The following is a 23,221-nucleotide window of genomic DNA, read 5'->3' as shown; positions in this document are numbered from 1 at the left end:
GGGGGAGAGAGGGGGAGAGGGGGGGAGGGGGGGAGTGTGAGAGAGAGGGGGAGAGGGAGGGGGGAGGAGAGAGGGGGGAGAGAGAGGGGGAAGAGAGAGGGGGAGGCCCCTCTTTCGGGGGAGAGAGGGGGGAGAGAGAGGGGGGAAGAGAGAGGGGGAGGAGAGGGAGGGAGAGAGAGAGAGGGGGGGGGAGAGAGAGGGGGGAGAGAGAGAGGGGTGAGAGGGAGGGGGGAGGGAGAGGGGAGAGAAAGAGAGGGGGAGAGAGAGGGTGAGAGAGAAAGGGGGGAGAGGGGGAGAGGGGGGAGAGGAGGATGGATGGTGGGGGTGGCGACCACCCACACTTGGCTTGGCCGAGGAAACATCACTCGGTTGATCCCGGGCCGGGCTGGGCCGGGGTGGGGTGGGGTGTAGGAGGGGGATGTTACCCGGGTCTCTTGCCCCGCCCGGCCGGGGTACCCGGTGCCTCTCCGCGGCCGCTCGGTAGCCGGCAGCGAAGCTTTTACCCCCTCATCCACCATCTCAGGAGGGGGAGAAACCAGGAACCGTGACTTGGAATGACTCTCCTCGGAGAGTGCGGATTCAAAATGCTGGAGTAGCTCAGTGGGACGGGCAGCATCTCTGGAGAGAAGGAATGCGTCGAGGGTCTGAAGAAGGGTCTCGACCCGAAATGTCACCTATTCCTCTCCAGAGATGCTGCCTGTCCCGCTGAGCTACTCCAGCTAGTATAAATCTCTCTCGTATAAATCTATTAACATGTATTAAGCGACAAACCTGTGTGGGAGGAAACCGGAGCACCCGGAGAAAACCCACGCAGGTCACGGGGAGAATGTACAAACTCCGTACAGACAGCGCCTGTAGTCAGGATCGAACCCGGGTCTCTGGCGCTGTGAGGCAGCAACTCTACCGTGCCCTGTCACCACAACTCCCGACATTTCCCTTCGCGTTTTCCTCGGTCATAGACTCATTCTGCACAGAAACAGGGCCTTCGGCCCAACTCGTCCATGCCTGCCCACCCGGACGGCCCACCTACCCTCGTCCCACCTGCATCCATACCCCACTTAACTTGGCCCATCCCATCAAAGGTAACGGCGAGAGGGCGGGAGAATGGGGCTGAGAGGGAGAGATAGATGGGCCATGATTAAGACTCGATGGGCTGAATGGCCTCATTCTGCTCCTGTTGAGTGAAAGAGTCCCACAGCATGGAAACAAGTCCTTTGACCCAACTAAGATAGACCCAACATGCTGGAGTAACTCAGCGGGTCAGTCAGCATCTCTGGAGAGACCCTTCTTCAGACTTGACCATGCCGCCCATAATGCCCCATCTACCTCCCCTGGCAGCTGGTTCCGTATACCCACCAGGTCTCTGCCCACCCATTGCCCAGTTGTCGGTCTAACATTGCACTCTCTCTCACTCTCCATCCCTCCCCAGATCTGCAGCCTGGTGCAGCCGCGGCAATGACTATCACCTACACTGCCCGTGTGGCCAATGTGCGGTTCTGCAGCTTCTCCAAGCTGCTGGTGCTGTGGAAAGGCAGCATCTACAAGCTCCTCTACAAGGAATTCCTGGTTTTCTCCTTCATGTACGCCGTGCTCAGCGTTGCCTACAGGTCAGTCAACGTGTGCCCTGGCCACCACACGCACTAAACGCTGGAGTAGCTCAGCGGGACGGGCAGCATCTGCGGAGAGACATTCCGAGTCGAGACTAATTTGAGGAAGGACATTCTTGCTATTGAGGGAGTGCAGCGTAGGTTTACAAGGTTAATTCCTGGGACTGTCATATGCTGAGAGAATGGAGCGGCTGTGGGCTTGTACACTCTGGAGTTTAGAAGGATGAGAGGATATCTCATTGAAACATATACGATTATTAAGGGCTTGGACACGCTAGAGGCACGAAACATGTTCCCGATGTTGGGGGAGTACAGAACCAGAGGCCACACAGTTTAAGAATAAGGGGTAAGCCGTTTAGAACGGAGACGAGGAAACACTTTTTCACACAGAGAGTTGTGAGTCTGTGGAATTCTCTGCCTTGGTGGAGGCCGGTTCTCTGGATGCGTTCAAGAGAGAGCTAGATAGGGCCCTTAAAGATAGCGGAGTCGGGGGATATGGGGAGAAGGCAGGAACGGGGTACTGATTGGGGATGATCAGCCATGATCACATTGAATGGCGGTGCTGGCTCGAAGGGCCGAATGGCCTACTCCTGCACCTATTGTCTATTGTCTATTGTCACCAGCCTGCGTTTGGCCCATATCTCTCCAAACCTGTCCTATCCATGAACCTGTCCAAATGTCTCTTATAGGCTTTTATTGTCCCAGCCTGAACTACCTCTTCTGGCAGCTCGTTCCATGCACCCCAAAAGTGAAATAAGTGTGTGAAAAATGTTGCCCCTCAGATTCCTATTAAATATTTCTCCCCTCACCGTAAACCTATGTCCTGATTCACTACAGACTATTTCATCAATATTGCAGGCAACATACTCCAGATCATGGTGATTGTTGCCTTTTGATTAAAACCCCCCATCATATCTCCCCTCTGAGAGTGTGGCCCTTATATTATCATTCAAAGGGTGGTGGGTATATGGAACGAGCGGCCAGGGGACCTCAGGGCATCATGGTGGTGCAGCGGTAGAGTTGCTGCCTCACAGCGCCAGAGACCCGGGTTTGATCCTGGGCGCTGTCTGTACGGAGTGTGCACGTTCTCCCCGTGACCACGTGGGTTTTCTCCGGGTGCTCCGGTTTCCTCCCACACTCCAAAGACGTACAGGTTTGTAGGTTAATTGGCTTCGGTAAATGTAACAATTGCCCCTAGTGCGTGTATGATAGTGTTAATGTGTGGCGATCACGTCGCTGGTCGGCACGGGCCTGATGGGCCGAAGGGACTGTTTCCGTGCTGTATCTCCAAAAAAAAACACCCTTCAATATGATCATGGCTGATCATCTAAAATCAGTACTCCGTTCCTGCATTTTCCCAATATCCCTTGATTTCTTTTGCTGTAAGAGCTAAACCTAACTCCCTCTTGAAAAAAACATCCAGTGAATTGGCCTCCACTGTCCTCTGTGGCAGAGAATTCCACAGATTCACAACTCTCTGGGTGAAAAAGGTTTTTCCTCATATCATAGAAACATAGAAAATAGGTGCAGGAGTAGGCCATTCGGCCCTTCGAGCCAGCACCGCCATTCAATATGATCATGGCTGATCATCCAACTCAGTATCCCGTACCTGCCTTCTCTCCATACCCCCTGATCCCTTTAGCCACAAGGGCCACATCTAACTCCCTCTTAAATATAGCCAATGAACTGGCCTCAACTACCATCTGTGGCAGAGAATTCCAGAGATTCACCACTCTCTGTGTGAAAAATGTTTTCCTCATCTCGGTCCTAAAAGATTTCCCCCTTATCCTTAAACTGTGACCCCTTGTTCTGGACTTCCCCAACATCGGGACCATTTTTATCCTTTAAGAATTTTATATGTTTCTATAAGATATGTTGTAAAGTAACCAGTTAATCATAAGATCGAGGTGATTGAATCCCATCTGCAGTTTTGAGAACTTGCCCAAGATACAGTGTCTGGAACAGCGCAGAGGTTGAGGAGTTGAGGAGTCGAAAATTTAATCGAAGATAGACAAAAGTGCTGGAGAAACTCAGCGGGTGAGGCAGCATCTATGGAGCGAAGGAAATAGGCAACGTTTCGTGCCGAAACGTTGCCTATTTCATTCGCTCCACAGATGCTGCCTCACCCGCTGAATTTCTCCAGTACTTTTGTCTACCTTCGATTTTCCAGCATCTGCAGTTCCTTCTTGAGTATTTTAATGCCAAGTGTCTCAAAACAGAACAACAAACTTCTTGCTTGCAGCAGGACCTCGAGTTTTCAAACACACAGTAGATAAGATAACAAAACAAACCAAAAAAAAAATGGTTTGATAAATTTAAAAGACCAACATAGTGTAAAAACAAAACGAAATCCAAAGTCCTTGGCTCAAGAGGCTGCAGATGCAAGCTTGGAATCTGGAGCAAAATACAATGTGCTGGATGGCCCTGTGGAAGGAATGGGAATCAGTCTGAAGAAGGGTCTCGACATTAAACGTTGTCTGCCCTTTACCCTCCACAGACATCAAATCTTGAGAGTACAAAATCACGAGAGGAATAGATCGGTAGATGCCCAGGGACCAGAGGACATAGGTTTCAGGTGAAGGGGAAAAGATTTAATAGGAATCTGAGGGGTAACTTTTCCACACACAGAGGATGGTGAGTGTATGGAACAAGCTGCCAGAGGAGGTAGTTGATGCTGGGATTATCCCAATGCTTAAGAAACAGTTAGAAAAATACAATATAGGTGCAGGAGGAGGCCATTCAGCCCTTCGAGCCAGCACCGCCATTCATTGTGATCATGGCTGATCGTCCCCTATCAATAACCCGTGCCTGCCTTCTCCCCATATCCCTTGACTCCACTAGCCACTAGAGCTCTATCTAACTCTCTCTTAAATCCATCCAGTGATTTGGCCTCCACTGCCCTCTGTGGCAGGGAATTCCATAAATTCACAACTGTCTGGGTGAAAACGTTTTTTCTCACCTCAGTATTAAATGGCCTCCCCTTTATTCTAAGACTGTGGCCCCTGGTTCTGGACTCGCCCAACATTGGGAACATTTTTCCTGCAGCTAGCTTGTCCAGTCCTTTTATAATTTTATATGTTTCTATAAGATGCCCCCTCATCCTTCTAAACTCCAGTGAATACAAGTTAGACAGGTACATGGATAGGACAGGTTTGGAGGGACATGGGCCAAACGCGGGCAGGTGGGGGACTAGTGTAGCTGGGACATGTTGGTTGACAATAGACAATAAACAATAGGTGCAGGAGTAGGCCGTTCGGCCTTTTCAAGCCAGCACCGCCCTTCAATGTGATCATGGCTGATCATCCCCAATCAGTACCCCGTTCCTGCCTTCTCCCCATATCCCTTGATTCCGTTAGCCCTAAGAGCTAAATGTGGTGTGGGCAAGTTGGGCCGAAGGGCCTGTTTCCACACTGTATCACTCTATGACTCTATGAGATCCTGCCTGACCCACTGAGTCACTCCAGCACTTTGTGTTTTGCTGAATTCTACAGTCTACAGTCGACTCTGGACTGTCAAAGGTGCCACAGCCAGGCATAAAATCAGCTTTTTTATCCACGAGTAGTAGCTCTACTCAACAGCCAAAAGCCTGTAGCCTCCTTGTGCTGTCGTATTTTATTTCAATCTTCACATGTTTAAATTATAATGTTTTATTTTTAATAGTCTACTGTACATCATGTTGTTACTTGTGAGCAAAGCATCAAGGCAAATTCCTTGTGTGTGTGTATACATCCTTGGCTAATAAAATGTGTTCAATTCAATTCAATTCAAGGTTGAACAAGTTGTTTCCAAGCATAGACTTGGAATAGGACAGCAGGTGAACAGGCCCTTCAGCCCACAATAGACAATAGACAATAGGTGCAGGAGTAGGCCATTTGGCCCTTCCAGCCAGCACCGCCATTCAATGTGATCATGGCTGATCATCCACAATCAGTACCCCGTTCCTGCCTTCTCCCCATATCCCCTGACTCTGCTATTTTTAAGAGCCCTATCTAGCTATCTCTTGAAAGCATCCAGAGAACCTGCCTCCACCGCCCTCTGAGGCAGAGAATTCCACACTCACCACTCTCTGTGAGAAAAAGTGTTTCCTCGTCTCCGTTCTAAATGGCTTACTCCTTATTCTTAAACTGTGCGCGGCCCCTGGTTCTGGACTCCCCCAACATCGGGAACATGTTTCCTGCCTCTAGCATGTCCAAGCCCTTAACAATGTCATAGAAACATAGAAACATAGAAACATAGACAACAGGTGCAGGAGTAGACTATTCGACCCTTCAAGCCAGCACCGCCATTCAATGTGATCATGGCTGATCATCCAAAATCAGTACCCTGTTCCTGCTTTCTCTCCATATCCCTTGATTCCGTTAGCCCTAAGAGGTAAATCTCACTCGTCAAGTTGTCCCTGCCAAAGATGATGCTTGTTTAAACTAATCTTGTCTGCGGGCATGTGATCCATATCCCTCCTTTCCCTGCATATCCAAGTGCCTATCTAAAAGTTCTCAGCCTCCACCACCAACCCTGGCAGTACAATAGACAATAGGTGCAGGAGTAGGCCATTCATCCCTTCAAGCCAGCACCGCCATTCAATGTGATCACGGCTGATCATCCCCAATCAGTACCCCGTTCCTGCCTTCTCCCCATATCCCCTGACTCCACTATTTTTAAGAGCCCTATCTAGCTCACTTTTGAAAGCATCCCGAGCCCGCTCCAGGCTCAGTGTAAAAAAAAGTTGCCCTGCACATCTCCTTTAAACTTTCCGCCTCTCACCTTAAGGCTACGCCCTCTCGTCTTACGCTGAGATAAAAGTTCTGAAGTTCTGACCTTTAACACCCATTGCTTTAGTGAAGACGTTGCTTCCAAGTCCTTGGAGCCTGTAAACAAATACAGACTGGACATCTTTGTGTGGGGTTGCTGAAGGAAATGATAGCAATACGAATATTTTTAGATGAGGGGAACGTTAGGTTATTTGGCTTCAGTGTAAAGTGTTTGGTCGTTAGTTGAAGATAGACACAAAATGCTGGAGTAACTCAGTGCGTCAGGCAGCATCTCCGGAGAGAAGGAACGGGTGACATTTCGTTGTGAAGAAGGGTCTCGACTCAAAACGTCATCCATTCCTTCTCTCCAGAGATGCTGCCTAACCCGTTGATTTTGTGTCTATCTTCGGTGTAAACCAGCATCTGTAGTTCCTTCCTACACACTAGTTATTGGTTTAGTTTGAAGATACGGCATTGAAACAGGCCCTTCAGCCCAGCAAGGCCATGCTGACCATCGATCTCCCGTTCACACTAGTTCCATGTTATCCCACTTTCTCATCCACTCCCTACACACCAAGGGACATTTTACACCAAGGGCCGTTTAACCTACAAACCCGCACGTCTTTGGGATGTGGGAGGAAACTGGAGCACCTGGAGGAAACCCACGCGGTCAAAGAGAGAACATGCAAACTCCACACAGACAGCTCCCGAGGTCAGGATCAAACCTGGGCCACTGGTGCTTTGAGACAGCAGCACTACCAGCTGCGTCACTGCATTGGGTCTTTCTTAGTTCAGTTCAGTTTAGTTTATTGTCACGTGTACCGAGGTACAGTGAAAAGCTTCTGTTGCGTGCTAACCAGTCAGCGGAAAGACAATACATGATTACAATCGAGCCGTCCACAGTGTACAGATACAGGATAAAGGGAATAACGTTTAGTGCAAGGTAAAGTCCAGTAAAGTCCGAATACTGATGATAGTTCAAAGGTCCCCAATGAGGTAGATGGGAGGTCAGGACCGCTCTCTAGTTGGTGAGAGGATGGTTCAGTTGCCTGATAACAGCCGGGAAGAAACTGTCCCTGAATCTGGAGGTGTGCGTTTTCACACTTCTGTACCTCTTGCCCGATGGGAGAGGGGAGACGAGGGAGTGACGGGGGTGAGACTGGTCCTTGATGATGCTGCTGGCCTTGCCGAGGCAGCGTGAGGTGTAGATGGAGTCGATGGAATGGAGGTTGGTTTGTGTGATGGTCTGGGCTGCATCAACAAGGCCATTCGGCCCTTCGAGCCTGCACTGCCATTCAATATGATCATAGCTGATCATCTAAAAATAGTACCCCTTTTCTGCCTTTTTCCCCATATCCCTTGATTCCTTTAGCCGTAAGAGCTAAATCTAACTCTCCCTTGAAAACATTTAGAATGGACTGAAGGGCCTGTTTCCACGCTGTATCTCTAAAGTTCAAAGGAACTCTGCCTCAGAGGGCGGTGAAGGCCGGTTCTCTGGATGCTTTCAAGAGAGAACTAGATAGGGCTCTTAAAAATAATGAAGTCAGGGGATATGGGGAGAAGGCAGGAACGGGGTACTGATTGGGGATGATCAGCCATGATCACATTGAATGGCGGTGCTGGTTCGAAGGGCCAAATGGCCTACTCCTGCACCTATTGTCTATTGTCTATTGAAGTAGTCGAGGCAGGTACAATTGCAACTTTGTAAAGCCATTTGGCCAGGTACATAGATAGGAATGGGTCAGAGGGATATGGGCAAATGGGACTAGTGTAGATGGGGCAATTGGGATGGCATGGATGAGTTGGGCTGAAGGACCTGTTCCCATCCTGTGTGGCTCTATGACATTGTGTGTATGCGTGTGTCCCTTTATGTGTGTGTGTCTCCATGTGTGTGTGTGTGTGCGTGTGTCCATGTGTGTGTGTCTCCATGTGTGTGTGTGTGCGTGTCCATATGTGTGTGTCTCCATGTGTGTGTGTGTGCGTGTGTCCATGTGTGTGTGTCTCCATGTGTGTGTGTGTGTTTGTGTGTCCATATGTGTGTGTCTCCGTGTGTGTGTGTGTGCGTGTGTCCCTTTATGTGTGTGAGAGGCAGAGAGAGGCGGGACATGAGATTGGAATATGCCAGCAAACAGCTGGATCACTGCATGGTATTTGGAGCAGTGGTCGCCAGCTGTGAACCTTGAGTTGAGTTTCAGCTGAGTTTAATGTCACGTGTACCGAGGTACAGTGAAAAGCTTTTGTTGCGCGCTAACCAGTCAGTGGAAAGACAATACGTGATTACAATCGAGCCATTTACAGTGTGAACAGATACACGATAAAGGGAATGTATAACGCTGTGACCCTTTCTCTGGCTGAAGAAGGGTCTTGACCCGAAATACCACCCATTCCTTCTCTCCACAGGTGCTGCCTGTCCCGCTGAGTTACTCCAGCATTTTGTGTCTACCTTCGGTGTAAACCAGCATCTGCAGTTCATTCCTACGCGTTTAAGTAAGAAATGCTGAGTAGAGATTTAAATGTGTGGAGCGATTGTAGAGTAGTGTTGCCAACTGTCCCGTATTAGCCGGGACATCCCGTATATTGGGCTAAATTGGTTTGTCCCGTACGGGACCGCCCTTGTCCCGTATTTGACCGCTACTACTCGGGTCGAGGGGACTGTCGGGTCAGAGCGCTGCGTCCAGCCCCGCCTCACCCGTCCCGACGTAGTGCAGCCCGTGGAGTGCAGCAGCAGCAGCAGCAGCAGCACCTCGCCCGTGGCCCCGTCGGTCGATAGCCCGGCCAGCTGTCCGACCTTCGAACCTTCGCTTACCGCCGACACCACCACCCCTCCTTCTCACGGCCGATCATCGGTTCATGAGTTGGACGGGGCGCCGGACTGTGAGTGCGGCTCGGGCCAAAACTCCTCAGCTGGCCCACCGGCTGGGCTTTGTGTACAGTCCAGCACCCGGGGCAACTCACCATTCACCCAGACACGGCCGAGTCGGTCAACGTATGGCCATCGGGAATTTGTCCCCTGTATTTTGAGTCTTTGTCCCCCATTCCGGTAGGCGGCGCGACTCTGGTCAGCAGCGGCCTCTGCAGTCTGTCCGCGTTTTATTATTTTCTGTCTGTGTTTCTATGTAGTTTTGTTATTTTTTGTTGGGGTGTGTGTGTGGGGGGGTGGGAGGGGGGGGGGAAACTTTTTAAATCTCTCCCTGCACGGGAGACCCGACCTTTTCTCGTCGGGTTTCCGTTGTCGTTGGGGCTGCAACGAGGAGTGGCCTCCAACAGGAAGAGACCGGGGACTCTGGTGCCGACGACTCACCTCACCGTCGCGGGGCTGGCCGAGTCCGGAGCGGGTGGAGCGGTGGAGGAGCGCTGCTGCTGCTGCTGCGGCCCGACCTCCGGAGATTCGGAGGCTGCAACTGCGGGTCTGCGGACGGCGGCACCGGGAGCCCGCGGGTCCCTGGAGGGAGACCACTTTTCAGGGATCCTGCAACGGCGACTTCTCCCGCCCGAGTTGCGGGGTCGAAGAGCTCCTGGAGCGGGGCCTGACATCACCGCCCCGCGCGGCTTGGAATGGCCGCGGGACTCTGCGAGCGCACGCCGGGGGCTCTAACACCAAGACCCGGTGTGCGACCTTGCATCACCCGGCGTGGCTTTAATGGCCGCGGGACAATCGCCATCGCCAGCCGGGGGCTTTGACTTTGACTCTGACATCGGGGGGGGGAGAGTGCAGTGGAGAGATAAGTTTATTTGGCCTTCCATCACAGCGATGTGATGGATGTTTATGTAAATTATGATGTGTCTTGGGTCTATGTGTTTATAATGTATGGCTGCAGAAACGGCATTTCGTTTGGACCTCAAGGGATCAAAATGACAATTAAATGTATCTTGTATCTTGTATTTGATGGTGAGAAAGTTGGCAACCCTGTTGTAATGCGTGATTGCAGATCCAGCGATGTGACCCACACACACAGTGTTGGGCGCCATCTTGGATCGGTACCTCAGTCTTTGAGGTAACTCCATGAATTTTCAGGTGATTTTAAATACATTTGTTTTAACAATAATTCTTCTGTAGGTTTCTGCTCCTGGAAGACCAGAAGAGGTATTTTGAAAAGCTGGCCTTGTACTGCAACCACTACGCCAACCTCATCCCAATGGCCTTCGTGCTAGGTGAGAGATGGTGTTCTTTACCCTTGTTTTTAGTTTTAGAGATCCAGCGCGGAAACAGGCCCTTCGACCCACCGGGTCCGTGCCGGCCCCAACCCTCTAGGGATCATTTTTACATTTTTACCCAAGCCAATGAACCTACAAACCTGCATGCCTTTGGAGTGTGGAAGGAAATTGAAGATCTTGGAGAAAACCCACGTGGTCACGGGGAGAACGTGCAAACTCCGTACAGACAGTCAGGGTCGAACCCGGGTCTCCGGCGCTGCAATCGCTGTAAGGCAGCAACTCTACCGCTGCACCACCCTAGCTTACCGATAGTTTATTGTGTCGTTTAATGATCTCTCCCCTAGAGACATAGATAGAGTCATAGATGAATATAGTGTGGAAACAGGCCCTTCGGCCCAACTCGCCCACACCGGCCCACAATGTCCCAGCTACCCTAGTCCCACCTGCCTGCGCTTGGTCCATATCCCTTCAAACCTGTCCTATCCATGTACCCGAGCAACTGTTTCTTAAACGATGGGATAGTCCCAGCCTCAACTACCTCCCACTAGCTGTAACTGCACCAAATCCCTCCTCTCAAACTGAAGATGGACACAAAATGCTGGAGTAACTCAGCGGGACAGGCAGCATCTCTGGAGAGAAGGAAGGGGTGAGGTTTTGGGTCGAGACCCTTCGATGTCAAACGTCACCCATTCCTTCTCACCAGAGATGCTGCCTGTCCCGCTGAGTTACTCCAGCTTTTGGGGGAGTGGAGGGTGGGGGTGGAGATGGAGGGAGAGGGGGGGTGGGTGGGTAGTGGAGGGTGGGGAGTGGAGTGGGGGGGTGGTGGTGTTGGTGGGTAGGGGGGGGTGCCACAAGCCCCACCCCAGTGTAACGTGGTGCTGTGCCTCCAGGTTTCTACGTGACGCTGGTGGTGAACCGCTGGTGGAGCCAGTACACCAGTATCCCACTGCCGGACCGGCTGATGTGCGTGATCTCGGGCAACGTGCACGGGCCGGACGAGCGAGGCCGAGTGCTGCGCCGCACCATGATGCGTTACGCCAGCCTGTCCGCGCTGCTCATCCTGCGCTCCGTCAGCACCGCCGTCATCAAACGCTTCCCCACCATGGACCACGTGGTGGCGGCAGGTGAGAAATACAGCGCAGCGGCTGGGCTGGCCCAGTGTACAGTGGGGGGACACAGTGGGGACACAGTGGGGACACAGTGGGGACACAGTGGGGACACAGTGGGGATACAGTGGGGATAAAGTGGGGGGACAGTGGGGATACAGTGGGGACACAGTGGGGATACAGTGGGGGGGGACAGTGGGGATACAGTGGGGACACAGTGGGGACACAGTGGGGACAGTGGGGACAGTGGGGGGACAGTGGGGGACACAGTGGGGGGACAGTGGGGGGACAGTGGGGACACAGTGGGGACAGTGGGGACACAGTGGGGACACAGTGGGGGCACAGTGGGGACAGTGGGGACACACTGGGGGACAGTGGGGGACACAGTGGGGACACAGTGGGGACACAGTGGGGACACAGTGGGGGGACAGTGGGGACACAGTGGGTGTGGGGACACAGTGGGGGACACAGTGGGGGGACACAGTGGGGACACAGTGGGGACACAGTGGGGACAGTGGGGACACAGTGGGAACACACTGGGGACACACTGGGGACACACTGGGGACAGTGGGGACACAGTGGGGACACAGAGGGGGCACAGAGGGGACACAGTGGGGGGACAGTGGGGACACAGTGGGGACACAGTGGGGACACAGTGGGGACACAGTGGGGACACAGTGGGGGTACAGTGGGAACACAGTGGGGACACAGTGGGGACACAGTGGGGACACAGTGGGGACACAGTGGGGACACAGTGGGGACACAGTGGGGACACAGTGGGGACACAGTGGGGACACAGTGGGGACACAGTGGGGACACAGTGGGGGACACAGTGGGGACACAGTGGGGGTACAGTGGGAACACAGTGGGGACACAGTGGGGGACACAGTGGGGACACAGTGCGGACACAGTGGGGACACAGTGGGGACACAGTGCGGAACACAGTGGGGACACAGTGGGACACAGTGGGGACACAGTGGGGACACAGTGGGGACACAGTGGGGACACAGTGGGGACACAGTGGGGGTACAGTGGGAACACAGTGGGGACACAGTGGGGACACAGTGGGGGGGGACAGTGGGGAACACAGTGGGGACACAGTGGGGGGACAGTGGGGACAGTGGGGACACAGTGGGGACACAGTGGGGGACACAGTGGGGGACACAGTGGGGGGACAGTGGGGACACAGTGGGGGGACAGTGGGGACACAGTGGGGGGACACAGTGGGGGGGACACAGTGGGGACACAGTGGGGATACAGTGGGGGGACACAGTGGGGGGACACAGTGGGGACACAGTGGGGGTACAGTGGGGACACAGTGGGGGGGACAGTGGGGACACAGTGGGGACACAGTGGGGATACAGTGGGGGCACAGTGGGGACACAGTGGGGACACAGTGGGGACACAGTGGGGACACAGTGGGGGCACAGTGGGGACACAGTGGGGACACAGTGGGGACACAGTGGGGACACAGTGGGGACACAGTGGGAGCACAGTGGGACACAGTGGGGACACAGTGGGGGTACAGTGGGAACACAGTGGGGGTACAGTGGGAACACAGTGGGGGACACAGTGGGGACACAGTGGGGACACAGTGGGGACACACAGTGGGGACACAGTGGGGGACACAGTGGGGGACAGTGGGGGGACAGTGGGGACACAGTGGGGGACACAGTGGGGGGGACAGTGGGGACACAGTGGGGACACAGTGGGGAACACAGTGGGGACACAGTGGGGACACAGTGGGGGACACAGTGGGGGACACAGTGGGGGTACAGTGGGAACACAGTGGGGACACAGTGGGGACACAGTGCGGACACAGTGGGGACACAGTGGGGACACAGTGCGGATACAGTGGGGACACAGTGGGGACACAGTGGGGGCACAGTGGGGACACAGTGGGGGACACAGTGGGGACACAGTGGGGACAGTGGGGACAGTGGGAACACAGTGGGGGGACAGTGGGGACAGTGGGGACACAGTGGGGACAGTGGGGGACACAGTGGGGACACAGTGGGGACACAGTGGGGGGGACAGTGGGGACACAGTGGGGACACAGTGGGGGGACAGTGGGGACACAGTGGGGACACAGTGGGGACACAGTGGGGGGACACAGTGGGGACACAGTGGGGACACAGTGGGGGGACAGTGGGGACACAGTGGGGACACAGTGGGGGGACACAGTGGGGACACAGTGGGGGGACAGTGGGGGTACAGTGGGGACAGTGGGGACACAGTGGGGGTACAGTGGGGGGACAGTGGGGGACACAGTGGGGATACAGTGGGGATACAGTGGGGACACAGTGGGGATACAGTGGGGATACAGTGGGGACACAGTGGGGACACAGTGGGGACACAGTGGGAGCACAGTGGGGACACAGTGGGGACACAGTGGGGACACAGTGGGGGACACAGTGGGGACACAGTGGGGACAGTGGGACACAGTGGGACACAGTGGGGACACAGTGGGGACAGTGGGGACACAGTGGGGACACAGGGGGACAGTGGGGACACAGTGGGGAACACAGTGGGGACACAGTGGGGACACAGTGGGGACACAGTGGGGGACACAGTGGGGGGCACAGTGGGGACAGTGAGGACACAGTGGGGACACAGTGGGGGACACAGTGGGGACACAGTGGGGACAGTGGGGGTACAGTGGGGACAGTGGGGGTACAGTGGGGACACAGTGGGGACACAGTGGGGACAGTGGGGGGACAGTGGGGGGACACAGTGGGGACACAGTGGGGACACAGTGGGGACACAGTGGGGGTACAGTGGGGACACAGTGGGGACACAGTGAGGGACACAGTGGGGACACAGTGGGGGACACAGTGGGGACACAGTGGGGGACACAGTGGGGGACACAGTGAGGACACAGTGGGGACACAGTGAGGACACAGTGGGGACACAGTGGGGGCACAGTGGGGACACAGTGGGGACACAGTGAGGACACAGTGGGGACACAGTGGGGACACAGTGGGGACACAGTGGGGACAGTGGGGACACAGTGGGGACACAGTGAGGACACAGTGGGGACAGTGGGGGACACAGTGGGGACACAGTGGGGGGGGACACAGTGGGGACAGTGGGGGGACAGTGGGGGGGACAGTGGGGGACACAGTGGGGACACAGTGAGGACACAGTGGGGACAGTGGGGACACAGTGGGGGCACAGTGGGGGGACAGTGGGGGGGGACAGTGGGGGACACAGTGGGGACACAGGGGGGACACAGTGGGGACAGTGGGGACACAGTGGGGACACAGGGGGGACAGTGGGGGCACAGTGGGGACACAGTGGGGGGACAGTGGGGACAGTGGGGACACAGTGGGGACACAGTGGGGGGACAGTGGGGACACAGTGGGGGGGACACAGTGAGGACACAGTGGGGGTACAGTGGGGACACAGTGGGGGGGACAGTGGGGGGACACAGTGGGGACACAGTGGGGGTACAGTGGGGACACAGTGGGGACACAGTGGGGACACAGTGGGGGGACACAGTGGGGACACAGTGGGGACACAGTGGGGGGACACAGTGGGGACACAGTGAGGACACAGTGGGGGGTACAGTGGGGACACAGTGGGGGGACAGTGGGGGGACACAGTGGGGACACAGTGGGGGTACAGTGGGGACACAGTGGGGACACAGTGGGGGGGACACAGTGGGGACACAGTGGGGACACAGTGGGGGGACACAGTGGGGACATAGTGGGGGACACAGTGGGGACACAGTGGGGGGACACAGTGGGGGGACACAGTGGGGACACAGTGGGGACACAGTGGGGGGACACAGTGGGGACATAGTGGGGACACAGTGGGGACACAGTGAGGACACAGTGGGGGACAGTGGGGGGGACAGTGGGGACACAGTGAGGACACAGTGGGGGGACAGTGGGGGACACAGTGAGGACACAGTGGGGGACAGTGGGGGGACAGTGGGGGGACAGTGGGGACACAGTGAGGACACAGTGGGGACACAGTGGGGGGACAGTGGGGGGACAGTGGGGACACAGTGGGGGGACAGTGGGGACACAGTGGGGGGGACAGTGGGGACACAGTGGGGACACAGTGGGGACACAGTGGGGACACAGTGGGGGGACAGTGGGGACACAGTGGGGGGGACAGTGGGGGGGACAGTGGGGACACAGTGGGGACACAGTGGGGGGACAGTGGGGACACAGTGGGGGGACAGTGGGGACACAGTGGGGGGGACAGTGGGGACACAGTGGGGACACAGTGGGGACACAGTGGGGGGACAGTGGGGGGACAGTGGGGGGGGACAGTGGGGACAGTGGGGGGACAGTGGGGACACAGTGGGGGGACAGTGGGGGTACAGTGGGGACACAGTGGGGACACAGTGGGGACAGTGGGGACACAGTGGGGGGACAGTGGGGACAGTGGGGGACACAGTGGGGACACAGTGGGGACAGTGGGGGGACAGTGGGGACAGTGGGGACACAGTGGGGACAGTGGGGACACAGTGGGGACACAGTGGGGACACAGTGGGGGTACAGTGGGGACAGTGGGGACACAGTGGGGACACAGTGGGGACACAGTGGGGGGGACAGTGGGGACACAGTGGGGGGGACAGTGGGGGGACAGTGGGGACACAGTGGGGGACACAGTGGGGGGGACAGTGGGGGGACAGTGGGGGACACAGTGGGGACACACAGGGGGGACAGTGGGAACACAGTGGGGACACAGTGGGGACACAGTGGGGGAACAGTGGGGACCCAGTGGGGACACAGTGGGGGGACAGTGGGGACACAGTGGGGACACAGTGGGGACACAGTGGGGACACAGTGGGGACACAGTGGAGACAGTGGGGACACAGTGGGGACACAGTGGGGACACAGTGGGGACACAGGGGGGGCACAGTGGGGGTACAGTGGGGACACAGTGGGGACACAGTGGGGACACAGTGGGGACACAGTGCGGACACAGTGGGGACACAGTGGGGACACAGTGGGGACACAGTGGGGACACAGTGGGGGAACAGTGGGGACCCAGTGGGGGACACAGTGGGGGGACAGTGGGGGGACAGTGGGGGACACAGTGGGGACACAGTGAGGACACAGTGGGGGACAGTGGGGACACAGTGGGGGCACAGTGGGGGGACAGTGGGGGGACAGTGGGGGGGGACAGTGGGGACACAGTGGGGGGACACAGTGGGGACACAGGGGGGACACAGTGGGGACAGTGGGGACACAGTGGGGACACAGGGGGGACAGTGGGGGGGACAGTGGGGACACAGTGGGGACACAGTGGGGGGACAGTGGGGGGACAGTGGGGACACAGTGGGGACACAGTGGGGGGACAGTGGGGGACACAGTGGGGACACAGTGGGGACACAGTGAGGACACAGTGGGGGTACAGTGGGGGTACAGTGGGGGGACAGTGGGGGGGACACAGTGGGGACACAGTGGGGGTACAGTGGGGACACAGTGGGGACACAGTGGGGGGACACAGTGGGGACACAGTGGGGACACAGTGGGGGGACACAGTGGGGACACAGTGGGGACACAGTGGGGACACAGTGGGGGGACACAGTGGGGACACAGTGGGGACACAGTGGGGGGGGACACAGTGGGGACATAGTGGGGACACAGTGGGGACACAGTGGGGGACACAGTGGGGGACAGTGGGGGGGGACAGTGGGGACACAGTGGGGACACAGTGGGGGACAGTGGGGACACAGTGAGGACACAGTGGGGGACAGTGGGGGGGACAGTGGGGACACAGTGAGGACACAGTGGGGGACACAGTGGGGGGACAGTGGGGACACAGTGGGGGGACAGTGGGGACACAGTGGGGGGACAGTGGGGGGACAGTGGGGGACACAGTGGGGACACAGTGGGGGGACAGTGGGGGGACAGTGGGGGGACAGTGGGGACACAGTGGGGGACACAGTGGGGGGACAGTGGGGACACAGTGGGGGGACAGTGGGGACACAGTGGGGGGACAGTGGGGGGACACAGTGGGGACACAGTGGGGGGACAGTGGGGACACAGTGGGGACACAGTGGGGACACAGTGGGGGGACAGTGGGGGGACAGTGGGGGGACAGTGGGGGACAGTGGGGGGACAGGGACACAGTGGGGGACACAGTGGGGGGACAGTGGGGGTACAGTGGGGACACAGTGGGGACACAGTGGGGGACAGTGGGGACACAGTGGGGACAGGGGGACAGTGGGGACAGTGGGGACACAGTGGGGACACAGTGGGGACAGTGGGGACACAGTGGGGGGACAGTGGGGACACAGTGGGGACAGTGGGGACACAGTGGGGACAGTGGGGATACACAGTGGGGATACAGTGGGGGGACAGTGGGGGACACAGTGGGGGGACAGTGGGACACAGTGGGGACACAGTGGGGACACAGTGGGGACACAGTGGGACACAGTGGGGACACAGTGGGGACACAGTGGGGACACAGTGGGGGGGACAGTGGGGGACACAGTGGGGACACAGTGGGGGGACAGTGGGGACACAGTGGGGACACAGTGGGGACACAGTGGGGGACACAGTGGGGGGGACAGTGGGGACACAGTGGGGGGACAGTGGGGGACACAGTGGGGACACAGTGGGGACACAGTGGGGACACAGTGGGGACACAGTGGGGGAACAGTGGGGACACAGTGGGGGGACAGTGGGGACACAGTGGGGACACACAGTGGGGACACAGTGGGGGACACAGTGGGGACACAGTGGGGGGACAGTGGGGGACACAGTGGGGACACAGTGGGGACACAGTGGGGACACAGTGGGGACACAGGGGGACAGTGGGGACACAGTGGGGACACAGTGGGGGAACAGTGGGGACCCAGTGGGGACACAGTGGGGGGACAGTGGGGACACAGTGGGGACACAGTGGGGACACAGTGGGGGGGACACAGTGGGGACACAGTGGGGGACAGTGGGGACACAGTGGGGACACAGTGGGGACATAGTGGGGACACAGGGGGGACAGTGGGGAGTGGGGGAACAGTGGGGGACACAGTGGGGACACAGTGGGGACCCAGGGGGACACAGTGGGGGACACAGTGGGGACACAGTGGGGGGGGGGACACAGTGGGGACACAGTGGGGACACAGTGGGGACCCAGTGGGGACCCAGTGGGGACACAGTGGGGGACACAGTGGGACACAGTGGGGACACAGTGGGGACACAGTGGGGACACAGTGGGGACACAGTGGGGGGGACAGTGGGGGGACAGTGGGGACAGTGGGGACACAGTGGGGACACAGTGGGGACAGTGGGGACGCAGTGGGGACACAGTGGGGGACACAGTGGGGGGACAGTGGGGACACAGTGGGGGGACAGTGGGGGGACAGTGGGGGGACAGTGGGGACGCAGGGGGGGACACAGTGGGGACACAGGGGGGGACACAGTGGGGGGACAGTGGGGACAGTGGGGACAGTGGGGACACATTGGGGACACAGTGGGGGGACACAGTGGGGGGGACAGTGGGGACACAGTGGGGGACACAGTGGGGACACAGTGGGGGGGACAGTGGGGACCACATTGGGGACACAGTGGGGACACAGTGGGGGGACAGTGGGGGACACAGTGGGGACACAGTGGGGGGCAGTGGGGACAGTGGGGACACAGTGGGGACACAGTGGGAACACAGTGGGGGACACAGTGGAGACACAGTGGGGACACAGTGGGGACACAGTGGGGGCACAGTGGGGACACAGTGGGGGTACAGTGGGGACACAGTGGGGGTACAGTGGGGACACAGTGGGGGTTCCCCAAGCGAACAATGATCTATTCTACATTTCCCTTGAACTGCATCCCCTTTGATGTCTGTTTTTCACACCTTACACTTCCTTATCTCTGTGTCTCCCTGGCCCCTGACGCTCAGTCTGAATTAGGGTCTCGACCCAAAATGCCGCCCATTCCTTCTCTCCATAGGTGCTGCCTGTCCCACTGAGTTACTCCAGCATTTTGTGTCTATATTCGGTGTAAACCAGCATCTGCAGTTCCTTGCTACACGTGTTGGTGTTTTGCAGGGTTCATGACCAGAGATGAACGCAAGAAGTACGAGAGTCTGCATTCTCCTTACAACAAGTATTGGATCCCCTGCGTGTGGTTCACCAACCTGGCGGCCAAGGGGCGCAAGGAAGGTCGGATCAAGGATGACAGCGCGCTCAAGTTGTTGATGGAGGTAGGGAGACATCAAACCCTGGTGCCGCGAGGCAGCAACTGTACCACTGCACTGCCTAATGCCCCTGTCCCACTTAGGAAACCTGAACGGAAACCTCTGGAGACTTTGCGCCCCACCCAAGGTTTCCGTGCGGTTCCCGGAGGTTTTTGTCAGTCTCCCTACCTGCTTCCACTACCTGCAACCTCCGGCAACCACCGGCAACCTCCGGGAACCGCACGGAAACCTTGGGTGGGGCGCAAAGTCTCCAGAGGTTTCCGTTCAGGGTTCCTAAGTGGGACAGGGGCATAAGAGTCCAAGACCAGAGGCCACAACTTCAGAATAAAGGGCGCCCTTTTAGGAAGGAGATGAGGAGGAGTTTCTTTCGTCAAGAGGGTGGCAAATCCGTGGAATTCATTGCCACAGAGGGCTGTGGGGGCAAAGTTAATGCCAATTTTAAAGTGGGGTTTGATCCACAGGACCCTTCTTCATACTGATGGGTCTCGACCCGAAACGTCACCCATTCCTTCTCTCCACAGATGCTGTACAGCCATCTTCGGTGTAAACCAGCATCTGCAGTTCCTTCCTAGTCGTCGTACAAGTTTCACTGTCCTTCTGCTGGGTTTCAGTTTGTATCACCTCCTTATCACCTCCCCCACAGCCAACAATGGACCATTGTGGGCTCCACCTTTCCTTGAACATCATTGCTGGCTTCAATCTGTCCTTTTGCATATTGTTAATTAATTTGTTCTATGCACCTTTTCATATCTCTCAGTTCCCTCTCCCCTGACTCTCAGTCTGAAGAAGGGTCCCGGACCTGGAATGTCACCCATTCCTTATCGCCAGAGATGCTGCCCGTCCCGCTGAGTTACTTCAGCTTCCTACACAACATCAGTTGCCTGTTAACTTTGTGGTTTTTCTGCCTTCACCAGGAACTGAACACCTTTCGAGCAAAGTGCAGCCTTCTCTTTCACTACGACTGGATCAGTATTCCACTCGTGTACACTCAGGTGAGGCCACTGATAGGAGTCGTGTTCAAAAACTCAGTGGCGCAGCGGTAGAGTTACTGGCTTGCAGCGCCGGAGACCCGGGTACGATCCTGACTACAGGTGCTGTCTGTACGGAGTTTGTACGTTCTCCCCGTGGCCTGCGTGGGTTTTCTCCGAGGTCTTTAGTTTCCTCCCACAGTCCAATGACGTACAGGTCTGTAGGTTGAAAAGTGAGTTCGGTATTCTGAAAAAGGCAAGGAATCATGGGATTTGTCAAAAGTCAAAAGTGAATGAAGCGCTGGCTGTATAAACTGGGTATAAATTCTTATCTTTATTCATGATTTATGTGTAAAAATATATTTAAACTGAGGAACGGTGGTGCCAGGTAGTGGGTGAGCAGGGTGTAACAGAGAGAGAGAGGGGGCAGATGCGAGTGGGAGGCAGCGGGAGAGACTGGACTGGCGGAGAGACATTCTCGGCAGCTGACGGTCCGCGCTGGCTGTGAGCCTTGTGCCGCCACTGCTCCGGGCTGGTGTCCCCTCAGTCCAGGGTCACCACGGACATCTCCGGCCACCCCCAGACAGGGATGGGACACTCAGGATGGGGATGGGGATGGGGAAGGTCCAGCAGAAATTCACCAGCACTTGCAGTGCCGGACACCGGGTTCGATCCTGACCACGGATGAAACGCAGGCTCATATACACGCAGCAGCACAGCTGCCGAGAATGTTTATCACGAATGACCTATGACCTGGGCATGCGCAGTCGGAATACCGAACTCACTTATTAACCTTTTCACCCAGAGAGTTGTGAATCTGTGGAATTCTCTGCCTCAGAAGGCAGTGGAGGCCGATTCACTGGATGCATTATAAAGAGAACTAGATAAAGTTCTTGGAGCTAGCGGAATCAAGGGATATGGGGAGAAGGCAGGAACGGGGTACTGATTGGGGATGATCAGCCATGATCACATTGAATGGCAGTGCTGGCTCGAAGGGCCGAATGGCCTACTCCTGCACCAATTGTCTATTGTATCTATGTATGTAACGAGGGATCGCTGGTCGGTGCGGACTCGGTGGGCCGAAGGGCTTGTTGTTTCCGCGCTGGATCTCTAAACTAAACTACAAGAACTCCTCAGACACCGCTTCTGCAGTTAACCCCATCCCCGGTCTCGGCAGGTGGTGACCATCGCCGTCTACAGCTTCTTCCTCACCTGTCTGATCGGCCGCCAGTTCCTGGACCCTGCACAAGGCTACGCTGGTCACGACATCGACCTCTACATCCCCGTCTTCACCCTGTTACAGTTCTTCTTCTACGCCGGCTGGCTCAAGGTGAGTGTCCCTTCTGAAACCCCGTGTAGCCCAGTGGCCAGTTGCCCAGTGGCCAGTGTCCTGGTAGCCCAGTGGTCAGTGCCCAGTGTCCTGGTAGCCCAGTGTCCAGTCCTGGTAGCCAAGGGTCCAGTTGTCCAGTGCCCAGTGTCCAGTTGTCAAGTTGCCCAGTGTCCAGTTGTCCAGTGTCCAGTGTCCTGGTAGCCAAGGTCCAGTGCCCAGTTGTCCAGTGTCCTGGTAGCCCAGTGTCCAGAGGTCCAGTGTCCTGGTAGCCCAGTGTCCTGGTAGCCCAGTGTCCAGAGGTCCAGTGTCCTGGTAGCCCAGTGTCCGGATGTCCAGTGTCCTGGTAGCCCAGTGTCCTGGTAGCCCAGTGTCCAGTTGTCCAGCGCCCAGTGTCCAGTTGTCAAGTTGCCCAGTGTCCAATTGTCCAGTGTCCTGGTAGCCCAGTGTCCAGAGGCCCAGTGTCCTGGTAACCCGGTGTCCAGATGCCCAGTGTCCAGTTGCACAGTGTCCAGAGGTCCAGTGTCCTGGTAACCCAGTGTCCAGTTGCCCAGTGTCCAGTTGCCCAGTGTCCTGGTAACCCGGTGTCCAGATGTCCAGTGTCCAGAGGTCCAGTGTCCAGTTGTCCAGTGTCCAGTGGTAGCCAGATGTCCAGTGTCCAGTTGTCCAGTGTCCTGGTAGCCCATTGTCCCAACTAGTTTAGTTCAATTTATTATTGTCACATGTGCCATGGTACATTGTATAACTCCTCCCCTTCTGTTGGGGGGTAGACGGACCCCCCCCCCCACCCCCCACACACGTCCAATCTTTGCACACCCCCAATCCAGGACTTTCCACTGGCCACTTTCATTTCATGTTTCATGTGTCTTGTGTATTATGAATGTTGGCAGATCCGATTTCCCTCCTGGGTTTAAATACCGTTCTATCGTATCGTATCGTACAGCGAAAAGCTCTTGTTGTTGCGTGCTATCCAGTCAGCGGCGAGACTGTACATGATTACAATCGAGCCGTCCACAATGTACAGATACATGATAAAGGGAATAATGTTTAGTGCAAGATAAAGTCCAGTAATGTCCGATCAAAGATAGTCCGGGGGTCTCCAATGGGGTAGATAGTAGTTCAGGACCGCTCTCTAGTTGTGGTAGGA

The 23,221-nt window shown here is 56.4% G+C and overlaps 1 protein-coding gene across 2 annotated transcripts in view; it reads left to right on the top strand.

The window, feature by feature from the left end:
* The window catches only part of LOC129714433 (bestrophin-2-like), a 29,701-nt gene that overhangs the window by 1,519 nt on the left and 4,961 nt on the right, over positions 1-23,221 (top strand). For both annotated transcript variants that reach the window (XM_055664022.1, XM_055664021.1), the window contains exons 2-7: positions 1,430-1,607; positions 10,413-10,507; positions 11,401-11,634; positions 19,631-19,785; positions 20,694-20,771; positions 21,925-22,077. In XM_055664022.1, coding sequence (XP_055519997.1) covers positions 1,456-1,607; positions 10,413-10,507; positions 11,401-11,634; positions 19,631-19,785; positions 20,694-20,771; positions 21,925-22,077 — 867 coding nt within the window. In that variant the 5' untranslated portion in view covers positions 1,430-1,455. The remainder of the gene's footprint in view (positions 1-1,429; positions 1,608-10,412; positions 10,508-11,400; positions 11,635-19,630; positions 19,786-20,693; positions 20,772-21,924; positions 22,078-23,221) is intronic.

Source organism: Leucoraja erinacea, chromosome 39, assembly GCF_028641065.1.
Source record: "Leucoraja erinacea ecotype New England chromosome 39, Leri_hhj_1, whole genome shotgun sequence".
Taxonomy (NCBI): domain Eukaryota; kingdom Metazoa; phylum Chordata; class Chondrichthyes; order Rajiformes; family Rajidae; genus Leucoraja; species Leucoraja erinaceus.
This window is presented reverse-complemented; position numbering and strand designations above follow the sequence as displayed.